The sequence below is a fragment of the Brachypodium distachyon genome, chromosome 2, assembly GCF_000005505.3.
Source record: "Brachypodium distachyon strain Bd21 chromosome 2, Brachypodium_distachyon_v3.0, whole genome shotgun sequence".
Taxonomy (NCBI): domain Eukaryota; kingdom Viridiplantae; phylum Streptophyta; class Magnoliopsida; order Poales; family Poaceae; genus Brachypodium; species Brachypodium distachyon.
In genome coordinates, this window is record NC_016132.3 from 18,744,446 (window position 1) to 18,759,260 (window position 14,815).

The window sequence follows — 14,815 nt, forward strand, 5'->3', positions numbered from 1 at the left end:
GGAGAACTGAACTGACGGACAACATAAATTTTAGCTGCATATATACTCGTGGTCATGAGGAATGGACACAAAGCCATGTACTCGTCGGCGAAAAATCTCTAGGCATAGCACAATATCTTCCGGTATCTCCTTGTGATGAATGACGGTTCACGGTGGAATAATGTGTTATATCTAGCTGCGCTTTAGCACAGGTACATATATAGAACGTGTTAACCAGTTTTGGCACGCGCATTCAGAAATACGGCGTAGAGAGGCAGGTTGGGCACTTTCCTTATTTGGTGATCGCATTGCTTTGCTGCTGCAGCGTGTAAAGCACGCACATTGGCCGTGCCATGGGTACAACAGCGACACGACGAAAGCTCGATTGTGGCTTTGTAACTGGGATGCCTGATCAAAACAAAGGTTTAGATTCTGCCTAGCTAATAGCCTGCCTGCTTAGGTGTAGAGTCTCTGGACCTGTCTCGGACTGAATATCTCTACAAATCTGCGGCCGAACCCATGATGATGCACTTTGACTATTGCTTCATCGTTAAACTGGGAATATCGCCATGTCGGCCCTTGCTTGCGTGCAGAGTCGTTCGTGAGCAGGTAAAACAGCGAATGCATCAACGGCCGGGTTCCCCAGCTAGATGTGCCTAGTTTTCGTGATGTTTTTTTTCTTCTTCTTTTCTTTTTGTAAGATGGTAGTGTCGCCAACTATTTGGGTACCAGGGACCCAACTATTTGGGTCCTTGTAGCATAGATTGTTCTTGGGAATTTGGTATTCCATTTTGGGTGTTAGGGTTTTGTCAGTGGGACTGAGGATTTTGTGGTACGAGTAAAAGAAAATAATTATGAATGCTTAAATTATTTATTTTCGAAAAAAGTCTAAAACCCCAGTGTCTGCATCAAAATGATACATACAACCACATTTCATTGATTTACTAACAAGCTGACAATATAAATACATCGATCGAACAAGTCAAATCCACCGATCTATGCCTACAAGCCTGCTGAAGACGGTGGCCATTATCGGGGCTGCATGCCATGATCGGATACCACCGTCCAGCATCAAAATCTGAGGCCCCATTGTGCACAACCGGTCAAGCAATTTCTCAGCATGTGCGTCTGCTCACGTTCCAGAATCAGTCGCCACCGTCTTCAACCAACACATCTTCAGGACACAAATTGATGCATCGCAACTTGCCAGGCCTAGCATCGACGAGCAAGGCGTGTTCCAAAACAATGCCCCTGAGAGGGAGATTGACACCAAAAGTGTCGCCATCATCTGAAGCGGGAAACCTAGATCTAGGATTTCTCCCAGACCATCTGGCCGGGAGGCGGGAGAATCGCAGCAAAGAGACCTTCGACAAGGTAACGACGCCTGGACCGGAGAGCAGCAGGAAAAGTCCGGGGAAGACGCGCCACTAGACGGATCCATCACCGCCTCTCTTGCCTCGACGGGACCTAGCCCGCCGTAGCCCTAGTGGGGCCAAGCCGCAGAAGAGGGGGACGCCTCTACGCCGTCCCAGCACCAAATATTTGCCTCATCGTCTCGAGAGGACCACCTCACGAGAGCCTGTCCTCGCCATCGCCGTCTACGGCCCAGGCATAACTTGCCGGCTTCATCCGTTCGGCAGCGGGGAGATGGAGGAGAGAGGAGGGGGGTGGTGGCAGGAGAACCTGGGGTTCCGCCCGAGCCGCCTCAGGAAGACGATGTGGGGGCTATTTCTCTAGGTTTGAAGACTGCGATTTCCTCTCGGCAGAGGTGTGGCATGGTCGAATTTTCAAAGAGTGAGACTAATCAAGGTTACTGCTCCATAGCCCATTGTGCAAACAAGTTCGAAGATGCATTTCACTCTCCAACAAGCATCACAAAGTAAGGAATTTTAAAAAAAAAAATCGAAGAGAATCTGCTAGCTTGTCCAAGCTGACACGGTACGATTCCCAGCACACGGAAGCGTCTGTTATTTTTCTCTCCTGAGCAAAACGGCAGCAACCGAAGCCAAACCAAGCAGCCGTTGCCCTTCCCGCCATTCCCTCCGCGCCCTCCTTTTAGCGGCCACCCCCCAAAATTCCTCCTCCAGCGCAACTGCGCACCCTTCCACCAACACCAATGCCTACCTGGAAGGAAAACCATCCCCAACCGAACTCCCCGGTCCAAATCCACCACCATTCCCTTCCACCCGCTCCCCGGCGAGCGCGAGCACCCCTCGTCGCCTGCCGGCAATGGGCAACTGCTGCCCGGGGTCGAAGGACGCCGATCCTTCGGACGGCGGCAACCCCGGCGAGGGCAGCTCCAACAACGCGCCTTCCGCCTCGGGGTCAGCATCCTCTGCTCCGGCCCAGAACAAGCCGCCGGCGCCCATCGGGCCGGTGCTTGGCCGGCCCATGGAGGACGTGAAGAGCATCTACAACGTCGGGAAAGAGCTCGGCCGCGGCCAGTTCGGGGTCACCTCGCTGTGCACGCACAAGGCGACGGGCCACAAGTTCGCGTGCAAGACCATCAGCAAGCGGAAGCTGTCCACCAAGGAGGACGTGGAGGACGTCCGGCGCGAGGTGCAGATCATGTACCATCTGGCCGGCCAGCCCGGCGTGGTGGAGCTCAAGGGCGCCTACGAGGACAAGCACTCGGTGCACCTGGTCATGGAGCTCTGCGCCGGCGGGGAGCTCTTCGACCGGATCATCGCCAAGGGACACTACACGGAGCGCGCCGCGGCTGCGTTGCTGCGCACCATTGTGGAGATCATCCATACCTGCCACTGCATGGGCGTCATCCACCGCGACCTCAAGCCCGAGAACTTCCTCCTGCTCAACAAGGACGAGAACGCGCCGCTCAAGGCCACCGATTTCGGCCTCTCCGTCTTCTTCAAAGAAGGTCCGGGATTCAAATCATGGTGAAATTGTTTGAATCCCCTAGCAGCAAGAATGGTGAGATGAAATTGATTGATTGGCTGGAGGATTGTTGCAGGGGAGGTGTTCAGGGACATCGTGGGCAGCGCGTACTACATCGCGCCGGAGGTGCTGAAGCGGAACTACGGGCCGGAGGCGGACATCTGGAGCGTCGGCGTCATGTTCTACATCCTGCTCTGCGGCGTCCCGCCCTTCTGGGCAGGCAAGCTCCTTCTTCTTCCTGCTTGATTTTTTGGCTTATTTTCCCTGAAGAACGGTTAGTGGCGAACAAGGTTAATTTACTTTACGTCGGGGGACAGAGTCGGAGCACGGCATCTTCAACTCCATCCTGAGAGGGCAGGTGGACTTCGCCAGCGATCCGTGGTCGCGCATCTCCAGCGGCGCCAAGGACCTCGTCAGGAAGATGCTCACCTCCGACCCCAAGAAGAGGATTTCTGCCTACGACGTCCTCAGTAATTCAGTCAAAGCTTGTAAAAATTCCAGCTTACTACTCTGCAGATACATGTCAGCACGAGTTTTTTTTTTTTGCTGCTGTTCAGATCACCCGTGGATAAAGGAAGACGGCGAGGCGCCTGACACGCCGCTGGACAACGCCGTACTCGGCAGGCTCAAGCAGTTCACGGCCATGAACCAGTTCAAGAAGGCGGCGCTGAGGGTGATCGCCGGGTGCTTGTCAGAGGAGGAGATCAAAGGGCTCAAGGAGATGTTCAAGGGAATGGACTCTGACAACAGCGGCACCATCACCGTCGACGAGCTCCGGAAAGGGCTGGCCAAGAAGGGGACCAAGCTCACCGAAGCTGAAGTCCAGCAGCTAATGGAAGCCGTAAGAGGGCTAGCTAATTCCAGCACACCTTCTATTCAATTCAATTCAATCCCCTCTAACGCGGAGATGGATATTCGGATTAAACGCAGGCGGACGCGGACGGGAACGGGACGATCGACTACGAGGAGTTCATCACGGCGACGATGCACATGAACAGGATGGACCGGGAGGAGCACCTCTACACGGCGTTCCAATACTTCGACAAGGACAACAGCGGGTACATGCAATTTTTTGGTTCTGACGGGGGCACTCCTGTGTTCAGTGTTCGTGCATGCTGCAGCCTTAACAAATGAATGGCTGGGCGGATGCTGCAGGTATATCACGATAGAGGAGCTGGAGCAGGCCCTGAGGGAGAAGGGGTTGCTGGACGGCCGGGATATCAAGGACATCATATCGGAGGTGGACGGCGACAACGTAAGCTATCAGTTGCTACTATGCGCTAAAACAGCGACAGGTATTCTGAAAAAAATGCGTTGCGTGCATGCAGGACGGAAGGATCAACTACACGGAGTTCGTGGCGATGATGAGGAAAGGGACCCCGGAGGCGAACCCAAAGAAGCGGCGCGACGTCGTGCTATAGAGTGGTGTCGTAGAGGGATCGAGCAGGAAAAGGAAACGGAAAACGGATTGCGTGCGCGGGGTTGGTAGAAAAGGGGTTTCTTTCGGGGGGTTGGAAGAGCGCGTCTTGTACATTTTGTAACATTAATATAGTGGCGGGGCAGGGAGGCTGTGGGGGAGTCGAAATGTAAGCCTTGTGATTGAGATCGAGTGATCGATGGGTGCGTAGCCGTGCGGTGGGTTGTATGTAAACTGTTTACTTACTCAGCTGTATAATTAATACTAGAAGTGTCCATACTTTTTGCTGCTGCTACTAATCCTTCGTTCTGATCGTCGTGACTCGTGAGTTGTTAGAGAGCTCTCTTCAGATATATAGAGATGCACAAGCAGCACACCGTCTAAGCTGATCGCCTCTCTTGATCAACATTTGGAACACCCGGGAGCAACACGTACACCGGAGAATTAAAGAACGTGCATCCATCTTTACAGCTAGCTTACCACAAGGTGTAAAGAGATAAGTTTATACTTCAATTCTGAAACTGACCAAAGAGTTTAAGTTACCCTTCTCAACTTCAATGAGCTCTTTTACGATACCTCGGATTTAATATAGTCCGTTTATTTGGACCGATCTAGTGGTTAGTATTATTTGGTACTTCATCTTTAATTTTATGGAGTACCGAGTCGAAAAACACCGGAGTACCTTGACTTGGAGGGCAAAACGTAATCACTAATCGTGTGCTGAACTGGATTTTCGTTTCAAATTAAAAAAAAGGAAATCGTTATCATGTGAGGATTTGGGCTGGCCGCATCGTGAGATCGTGCCTGGGAACGGCGAACGATGGCATGGCTGGGTTTTCGCCGGTGGCTCGATTGGACGGCAGCGGCTGGGAGCAGATTTGATCACACACGGGAGGCAGCTTGGGGCCGAACAGCTGCTCGAGGGCTGGGGCAACGAACGGCGGTGTGGCGGCTGAGGCGGCGCTGCGCCTCGATAGCACGGCGATGGATGGAGGCAGCGCTGCACCTCGCTTCGAACGGCGTCGGGGGCGGCACTGCGCCATGATTTGACGGCGGAGGATTGGAGGCCGTGCAGCGCCTCGATTGGAACGGCGGCTGGGCCGTGTGGCGTTGCGAATCGATTGGAACGGCGGTGAGGCGCTTTCCACCGCACAGAGAAGAGGCTGTCCGCCCGGCGAGCGGAGGGAGATGATGACGGTCGATCGACGGACGACGGGCTAGGGACGGCGCTGCTGCGGCGCTCGACGAAGCGATCGGGGCAATACGAGGGCAAAGACCAAAATACCCTTTGCAAAAATGACTAAGTTGCTGTAAGACCCCGGGACCGGAATTATACAATTTAGCCCCAAATTGCTAACCTTTGCATAATTGAAGCCTCAGGTTCTTAACCTACGATAAACACCTCAATACATACACGCATTAATGTGCTCATCGCAGGATCTTGCAACATGAATATCATTACCAAACTCTACAGAAGAGAGTAATTACAAAGCTCATACAAGAAGCAGAATAACAACTATTACAAAGAGAGGACACATGTCCCAACATTATATCATTACATCAGCGGAAGTTGAACTATACCCGAGTACGGACAAGAATACAGCATGGCCTGAAGAGGCTGGAAGGTGGAAGGAAACCCGCCACAAGTCTCAGAACCCTGATCTGGATCTCCTGGCTAAACATCGAATCCAACGTCGTGCTCCACGAGAAGCTAGCGGCTCACCTGCTCTGCTGGAACCTCTGAAGAAAACAACGTTGCAAAGCAACTGAGTACAAATTACTCGCAAGACTTACGGGGAGATCTATGCTAGCATGCAACATGTCTCAAAGGAGGGTAAAGTGGGGCTATGCAGCAACAGATATCCGGAGAAACATTCTAATAACGTCGTCTAATGAGAGGAAGAAAAGCGTCTACCAAGGTGTAAGGTGATTAACCTATTTAGTAAACACCAAACAACACAATTCTCATATCACCCCCTCAACACCCTGTGAGGAAGCAATCCAAAGGACACTCACACTTAAGCAGTTTTGAGCATATCCATGATTAAGGCTAATTACTACTCAAGTTTATGAGAATAAGTTGATTAAAATGATTAAGCTCTCTATGATCAAGTAATGACCAACCAAGTCGTCCATAACCGCGGACACGGCTTTCCGAAAGATTTATCCTGCAGGGTGTGCCAATTTACTCGTACACGTTCGTCCAACCCTTATTGCCACTCGAGTAGGAACACACAAAGGCGTGTGTCGGCAGGATTGGGCGACACGACGTTTCCAAGCCCCACAACTAATCCAGGAAACCACCCAACTGAGTCTAATCCGAAACGAGAGCCCGGCCGAAGCGTCGTACGGACTCAAGAGTTGCGGGAACAGCTGGTAGTGGTTCAGTGTCCGCAGAATGACCACTCCAGACGTGTGCCGCAGTCCTATATGTATGCAAAGTCACCAACAAGTCTCCACGAATCTCTGTGTGCATGCAATGCAAATGCCAAATGGAACGCCCGAACTATGTGGCCCGTGGAAGAGCTATGAAACGAGTACTGAGCCGAGGGGGAACCCATATATTCTCCCACGAGCGGTTAGCGCGAAGTTTCTTGGGTCGGCGAAAACGAGAACTCGGTCCTTAGGTCGGCGCCAATGGAACAAAACACCAATGCGTTAGCACGGCCTCCCATCGTTGCCTTGTGCAAGTAATAACAGGTCACAGTTTAATAATTGCAATTAAATACAGAAAGTAGCATGTGGATGTAGCAATTGTATAACCCCAAGTAAGGACACTAGACGAGCAAACTAAGCAAGACTTCTAATGACCAACTAGGGCAATAACAAACATGTGACATGATAATAGGATAAGAAACAAGACAACAAGTATTTGAGTAGAGCTGACTAAAGCTATGCAATTTCTAGATTCATCGTGACAAGAACCGAGAACGTAACTTAATGCAAGAATGAGAGAGAGACATTGGGTATAATCAACATGTTCAAGGAATGGCTGCTTGCCTGGAGTACTCAATTATCCGGAATTGAGCAAGAATCCTGGAAGAAGAACACACGTGTAGTCGTCGTCGTAAGAATTGCAGACTAGCGAGGAAGAAGCAAATACACGACATAAAAGGAAAGTATAAACATACAAGATACACAAGTTAACTGGTATGCGCAATCAAAGAATGATGCGTGGCATATAGGGATGATGCATGTCATATTAAGGATTTCGAAAGTAAATCCGATATACGATCACCAAGTTAAATGGAGTCCGAATCATCTACACATAGCATCTATACAACTCCATATGCAGGAAATAGAGTTTAATTGATCAATTACACACAATAATATTATAGTTGGATTAGCATGCATGACAATGACATGGATAGGTGCGATGCATGCTTTAAAACAGGAACAACACACCAAACAAACGAGTCGAACGGGGTTGCACACGCCGGTGGCAACGACGTACCTACAACTAACATTATCGATACTATCGGTACATCTCATACCACACATGCAATTCATATGTCGCGCAAACTACGGGTCTACGGCACGGAACTCCAAGGTTGCATGCCAGCTGAAATAGTCGGTCATGGCTCCTCGTACGTAGTCGTGTAGGTGAAATAGTCGGTCATGGCTCCTCGTACGTAGTCGTGCGCGGCTCCTCGTCCGGCTCCGGGTCTTCGGTCTCCTCGGCACATGGTAGCAGCGGCACCAACACACAATAGTTCCACCAACAAAGAGGGAGAGCAGTAGCAGCACGCAGGAAGGAGGAAAAGCAGCGGCAGCACAGAGAGGGGCAGAGAGCAGCCAAAGAGAGAGGAGCAGCAGCTAGGCTAGTGGGCGGCTCTGGCTTGGGGCTTCGGACTGGCCGCGGGCGGAGCTTGGGAGGAGGTCGATGGCGCTCGGTGGAAGGGAGGCGGAGCAGGCCGGCGAGATGGAGGCGAGCGACGGGGAGAGGCGGCGCAGGCCGGCGAGAGCGACGCGCGCGGTGGCGTCGGGCGGCACGGGGAAGGGGAGGCGCGGCCGGGCGGCGCTCGTGGAAGCAGAGGGCGAAGCGGCCGGCGGCCAGGCGAGGCGGACGCGGGAGGAGGCGGCTCCGGCGCAGAGGGAGAAGGGCGCGAGGCGGCGCTCGGTGGAGAGGAGGGCCGCGGGGAAGAGAGAGCAAAGGGGGCGCCGGCCATGGGAGCTCCAGGGAGAGAGAGAGGCCACGGGGAGATCGGAAGGAAGAAGGAAGAAGGAGAAAGAAGGCAGCGGCGGCGGCTTGGAGGAAGAAAAGAAAGGAAAAAGGGGATTAGGGGAAAAACCAGGGTTTTGGCTTAATGGTCTTTTGGGCCAACAAAAGTCTCAAACAAAAATACAAGTTTTGCAATTTTTGATTTTGAAATAGATAAGAGACAAGTGGTTAGGTCTACTTAAACCCGGAATTACTTTTGTCAAAATCAAAATATGGTTTCTACTAAAATAGTTTTCGGCTTTAGCAAACACACGAAAAAGGCAAGCACATGAAACAACATCGTTATGCAAATGAATAATTATTTCATGCGGCATGATGCTAATAACATTGCAAAACAATTATGATGATATGAGCACGACAACATGATGACAATAATTAAATTACAAAACAGTTCAAAAGGGTTTAAAAGGAAAATGATTGGTCTCGGGCTGTTACAGTTGCCCTTTGGTACCAACAGTTAGATATGTTTGGTACTTCGAGATATGTTTTTGGAGTACCGAGGTACCATAAAAAAGCACACTTCAATACTGTTTTGAACACAAACCTTCAACTTTTTCTTTTTGCAAGGAACAAACCTTCAACTTTTGATACCGTTTAAATTAGGATTAATTTGAAATGTGCCTTTGCAAATCTTGTGAATTCGAGCCATGGCCTCATCCTTCGAAAAATGACAATGCAACGGCATATTTGGACCCATTGTAATGGTGTTTTGGGAATAATCCACAAGTTCGCAGGGCATTTTTCGAATACACAATAATTGCACTGGCATATACTATCAAATTAACCGTTATATTTTTTTATTTATTTTTTTGAGAACAAATTAACCGTTACAGTACCGCACCTCGGTGCTGGGTATTCCAGCCATCAAAATGGGCCTCGGAATATGGGCCCAATAAAAATCCAAAAACTACATGAATACAAGTGTCAGTTTGGCCTATGATACGTAGTGAACGGTGTTGTAAATACTGGGCTAAACACCGAGGCTAGTTGGACCATATAGGAGTGACAAGTTTCTCAAAAATTCGCTCAAGAAAAAGAAGTTTCTCAAAAAAAAAAAAAGGAGTGACTCAGAATGGCACATGTGAAAATTAGGCATGATTTAAAAAGTTTAAAAATGGCACATGTGAAATATCCCTTTAACATGTGGCCCATGGACCATGGTAAGGACCATCCATTCTAATACCCTCGTCCGCGTCTCACCTCGATCGGTCCTTCTCCGCCTCGGCCGCCATACGACGTGACTACGACGCTCTTAAACCTAACCATCGAAACCATCGTATCCCTTCCCTCCGTTCAACGTTCAAAAAGAAAACATATCTCTCAACTTTGACTAAATTTAAATGCATCTATACACTAAATTATGTCTAAATACATCTAAGTTTTAACAAACTGAAGACATTTTTTTGTTTAACGGAGGGAGTACGAAAATTCTTGAAAAAAAAAGACCCCGTGGTACGAAAATCGTATAAACAAACGTCGTGTGCAGTGCAGTAGTTCCGAGGAGAGATAGAAGCGCAGGCTGCGCAGCCAAAAGAAGAACATGATGGGCTCAGACTCTCGTATCCATCGTGGGCTCGTGGCCGCGGCCGCGTTGGCATCATTCTCTCGTTTTGTCCTGGGAGAAACAGTGACCGTTTAATTAATCTGGACCCACCACGTTAATGCTTGTTTTGGCGCACGAGTAGTGTTTGTTACCTATCGGTGCAAATCAGTGTGGGGATCTGTAGTTTTCAACGAAACTGATCATGAAGTGATGTTTCCGTAAATGCCGGTGTCAATCGTTGCCTGCCTTGGGCATTGTCTATTGCTAGTTTGCTACTAGGCCCTCTTTGGATCATAAAAAAATTGCAGGAAAAATAGGGAATTTAATTCCAAGAAGAAGAAAATTATATAAGTCCTTTAGATCATAGAATTGCATCAAATTTTATGGGATTTGATTTTTTTTCCTTCCTCTAAATTTTGGATGAATCAGAGAGAATATGAGGTATAGTTTCATGAAATTTTTTTCTTTTGAAAGTTCAATGATTTTTCTCTCTATCTCTCTTCTTTCTTAATTAACTCCCGATAAGCACCATTTAATCTTAAAATTCCTGTGTTTTTTATTTGTAGCATCTGAACACCATTAATCATTATGTCATTCATGTGCATGTTATTCCAATCTTAGGTTTTCCTATTCCTATTTTTTGCTTCCCTGTGATCCGAAATAAACACTTATTTATTCCAATCTTAGTTAATTAAGTTCGTTACAGGCAATCGTACCGCGGAGGCTTGAAAAAAAAGTTTCATTTCCGTTGGCTTTAATAATTTCTATAGAAAATTTTCACAAGAAAAAGAACTTTTTTATGATATGATCTGGATTTCCGTTGGCTTTAATAATTTCTATAGGACTTTTTCATTTCCTCTTTTTGAAAATTCCAATGCAATATGTGTCTTTATCTCTTCTTCTTTTTTGTTGAAAAGAAAAAAAAAATACCGTGACATCAAACAAATGTCTGTATAGTTTCTGTGTTTCAGATTTTTTATAAAAACGATTTTGCTATTGAGAAGTCGCTTGTTTTTTAGTTACAATAAGTCGACGGGATTGTCCGTTGTATCTTAATCAAACGGTAACATGTGAGAGAGGAGAGGGTGTAGATGTCACTCAGATCTTACTAAAACGGTTCTGATGCATCAAATCAGATTTGAGTATTTCTTTTAAAAATAACAAGCGACCGAGATATAACCACACTGCAAAAAATCACGGAACATGGTTTCTTTCGTTTTTTACATTCCTCTGTTTTCGCGTCCTGCGTTCCAAATGGGTCGTAGATCGACATTGGTTTGGTCTTCTACACGCGCCGCGATGCACGATAGGGCAGTCACGTGCTCGGCAGGACAGGAGGCCCAGGACCCTGGACCGCAGCGGCAGAGGAGACAAGAGCCAGCAGCCAGCAAGGAGGGGACCGAGAAAATAAAGCCCGCGGCATGCACGGAAAAAAAAGGCGATTCGGGCCCTAGCGTCTGAGCCAAGCCAACACGCGTCGTGCCGGAAAACCGGACAGCCCCGCCGGCCCAGACTCCACAAGGCTTGACACGTCTGCCTGCCTGCCGACGCTCTTGCCAACCCGCCCCTTGAAGAGAAAGCACGACCGACAGACGTCTGCGCGCGCAACGGACCGATCCAATCCAAGTAGGCCTGGTAAATGGTCTGGTTTCGAATGGATAAAATGGTTTGGGTCCTTGATTGGTTTTTGTTTGGACGGGTTAGACTAGGTTATGTTCACAATTGGTTCGGTCTGGTGCGGTTCTTAGTCAAATATGGTTTGGTTCGGTTCGGTTTTGGAGACAAATGGTTTGGTTTCATCTGGGTTCAACCTGTGGGGTTAGGTCGTGAGAGCTCTCCAACAGATCGGAAGTTGGCTAGGTCGTGACTGCCGCTGCGTCTTGGGCTTCGATTCCGGCAAGGGAGGGCAGCAGGAGGTTGGGGCGGCGTCGGCACTTCAATTCCGGCGAGGGAGGGCGGGGGCGGGCCGCACCACCACCTCGAGAAGCAAGGCCGGCGTGCGGTGCGGACGCCGGCGGCCTGGCTGCGCCGCCCTTCCATCGAGTCCTGTCGCGTGCCCGACTCCGCCGCCAGTCCATCTCCATCCACGAATCGACCGCAGGTCCGCAGCCTTTCTCCGAACAGTCAGCCTTCAGGTGCCTCCTCCTCCGTCGCGCCGTCTCCTCCTCCGCGGACACCGGAGCCATCGCGTCACCTCCTCACCGGCGTGCCCCCTCCGCCCCAGTACACCCGCGCAGCCGCACCTCCTCCTCGCTGGAGCAGCCGCCACTCCTCCTCCACAGGTCGCAGTGAAACATTTGGCACCACATCATCCACTTGGTTTTCTGCCCCCACGCAGCAATTTATCTCCATAGACCATAAGGTAAGCTTTGGGGAATTTGCATTTTTTTTCTCATTGTGTTGACTCTAGTTTTGCAGTTTGGAACCGTTCTACTGTACTGTAGTGACTAAATTGTGTTTCCCTTGATGCGAATCCTAATTTATTTCATGGCTTGGAAAGAATACGTATGAGTAATACACTTCTGATGTGTGGTTGGAGCTTTCGATGTAACACTGATGGATGGATTATTTTCTGTAATTGAAGTTGTGGCTTTAGATTCTGAATGAATTGTTTGAAACCATTTGAGGTAAATGGGTTTGAAACCATTTGAAGGGAATGGTTTGGATTGGTTTGGTTTGAGGTGTCAATTCGGTTTGGGCTGGTTCAGTTTCTCACGAGCTAATCATGAATTGGTTTGATCAGGGTCCGCGGGGTATCCGGCCGTGATCTCGTTTGGATACGGTCTGGTTCTAAACCATTTAGGAGGCCTAAATCCAAGTCACCTGGTTCCTTACCGCATGAGACGTCGAACACACGGAGGTTTCCGAAGAGAGGAATAGACGAGGCTGTACGCTCTTTCCGTTCGGTAAACCAACTGCTACTCTTCCTTGTCCAACGGATCGACTCTGGCTACAACTTTTCTAATTGACACTTGAATGTAATTGACGATGAATTATTATATCATTTTTTTGGCACGATTATTATATCATAGCTCTATTTGAAAACGTAAGATAGATGACATACCCATATACCTGCACACAAATTGGATTTTGTTATCGCGAAAATATCCAAAAAGTCTAAGCTACGAAAACAAAACTTTGACAAGGTTTCACGGAGATAACAACCTAGTGAACATGAAAAAAGGACGAAAAAAAAGTCAAATATTGACTAGTGTCATGGCTACAGGTATGCATGTGTATGGATGGCAGACCATTGGCGACTGGGCGGTGGGACGGGTAAGGGTAGACTCAGGTAGGACCGGGTTGTGGTTTGAGCCAAACGTCGTGCTACCAAAATAAATTTTGGCTAACCAAAATGTTTATCAAGATTTTGGCTCTAACTGGCTGATGATCAAAATCAGTCCTATCAGTATTATGGCCATGACCAAATGTTTCATTCTTATTTGGATAGTTATCAAATTACTGGAAAGCTAATAATGCATGACCAACTCTAGTTTATTTGTCTTGCCGGTATTAGCCGAATATTGTAACCAAAACCTTAAGCCAAAGATTGCTACCGAAACGTTTGCAGTGGTAAATTTGGACTAAAACCAAACACATTCTTTTCTTTCTTTTTTTCTCATGGTAGGCTTGTCAAAATAGTATAGACATGAAAAAAAATTGAGATTGTTAAGATAGATCTTACTGGTATTCGGTGCTGTAAAGAGAGCCTCGAGGATAACTATTGGTAAGTCTGTTATGTAGAATTTTTTTGATGATGTAGAAGACAGGAATAAATGAGAAGATATAGAAATTAAGATTGCATATATTTAAATGAACAGATAACTAATCACACGCAAGTTCCAAGGTAAAACGAGAGAGCAAACACTTATATGGTTGCACCCTTTGTTGGACAATAACATGCAACTGAAAAAACACATCAATATATATCATCCAAAGTTTGGCGTAATCCCCGGACCGAGGGAATACAATCTACCTACTTAACACCCGAAGACTGTAGCGAAATATTCGTGAGCGATTGTCTCCCTTTTTTTTGACACGATGATCAATCGTCCATTCTTTTTTTTTAGAGCAAGATCTACACAATCGAGCTGTTTTCCTCATTCTAGGGCCCATATAGAGCTACTCCCGTCCGGTGGACAGTGGACCCATCCTCGCCAGTGGGGCTCACACAAAATTGCCAGTTGAGAGTTTACGCGGTGCAAAACCGAACCAGAAACCAAAAACAGGAAAAAAATACCCGAAACCGAATTCACCCTGTGCAACACCGAAACCAAAAACAGGAAAAACATACCCGAAACCGAGTTCACCCTGTGCAAAACCGAACCAGACCTGTGGGTGCACTACGCGTCTACACCAGGTCACCAGCACAGCACGGCAGCCTTATTTGCCTGGACGATTGGGCCATGGGCTGAATCTATTGAGCCATACAATATGCAGGCCGTGGAAGCGACTGGATCGGAGGCTCGGAGCGCCTGGCGGCCGTTGCATGCTCGCAGCAATGCAACATTTGAGAGCTTGCAATTATTTTAGTGCCAGTAGCTACGTACGTGCATCCATGTGGCCGGTGCTAATTACTCTCATGAAATTACATGCGCGCCTGAACGTGATTTAATTGTAGTAGCTACGTACAACTAGTCCAATGCATCCCTACCTCCCTCGTAAGCTAGCCAGGGATGATAACAGCTCGCTGAGTGTGTAATGTGGGTGTTTGCGGGATAATTAACGTTTCATATTATACATTCGAAATTGAAATATA

General features: G+C 48.3%; 1 protein-coding gene across 1 annotated transcript; it reads left to right on the plus strand.

The window, feature by feature from the left end:
* The first annotated feature begins 2,079 nt into the window (after window positions 1-2,079).
* LOC100836450 (calcium-dependent protein kinase 2) lies at window positions 2,080-4,590 on the plus strand. The gene is made up of 7 exons (XM_003568155.4): window positions 2,080-2,857; window positions 2,951-3,094; window positions 3,192-3,344; window positions 3,432-3,715; window positions 3,805-3,932; window positions 4,030-4,129; window positions 4,203-4,590. Exons 1-7 carry the CDS (start codon window positions 2,209-2,211, stop codon window positions 4,293-4,295), a joined length of 1,551 nt encoding a protein of 516 aa, XP_003568203.1. The 5' UTR covers window positions 2,080-2,208; the 3' UTR covers window positions 4,296-4,590.
* Window positions 4,591-14,815: the final 10,225 nt, after the last annotated feature.

Excerpts from the sequence above, each read along its gene's own strand:
- LOC100836450 (XM_003568155.4), top strand. The coding sequence starts at position 2,209 with ATGGGCAACTGCTGCCCGGGGTCGAAGGACGCCGATCCTTCGGACGGC. Across the intron at positions 2,858-2,950 it reads CTCCGTCTTCTTCAAAGAAG|GGGAGGTGTTCAGGGACATC; the intron begins GTCCGGGATTCA and ends GGATTGTTGCAG. Across the intron at positions 3,933-4,029 it reads TTCGACAAGGACAACAGCGG|GTATATCACGATAGAGGAGC; the intron begins GTACATGCAATT and ends CGGATGCTGCAG.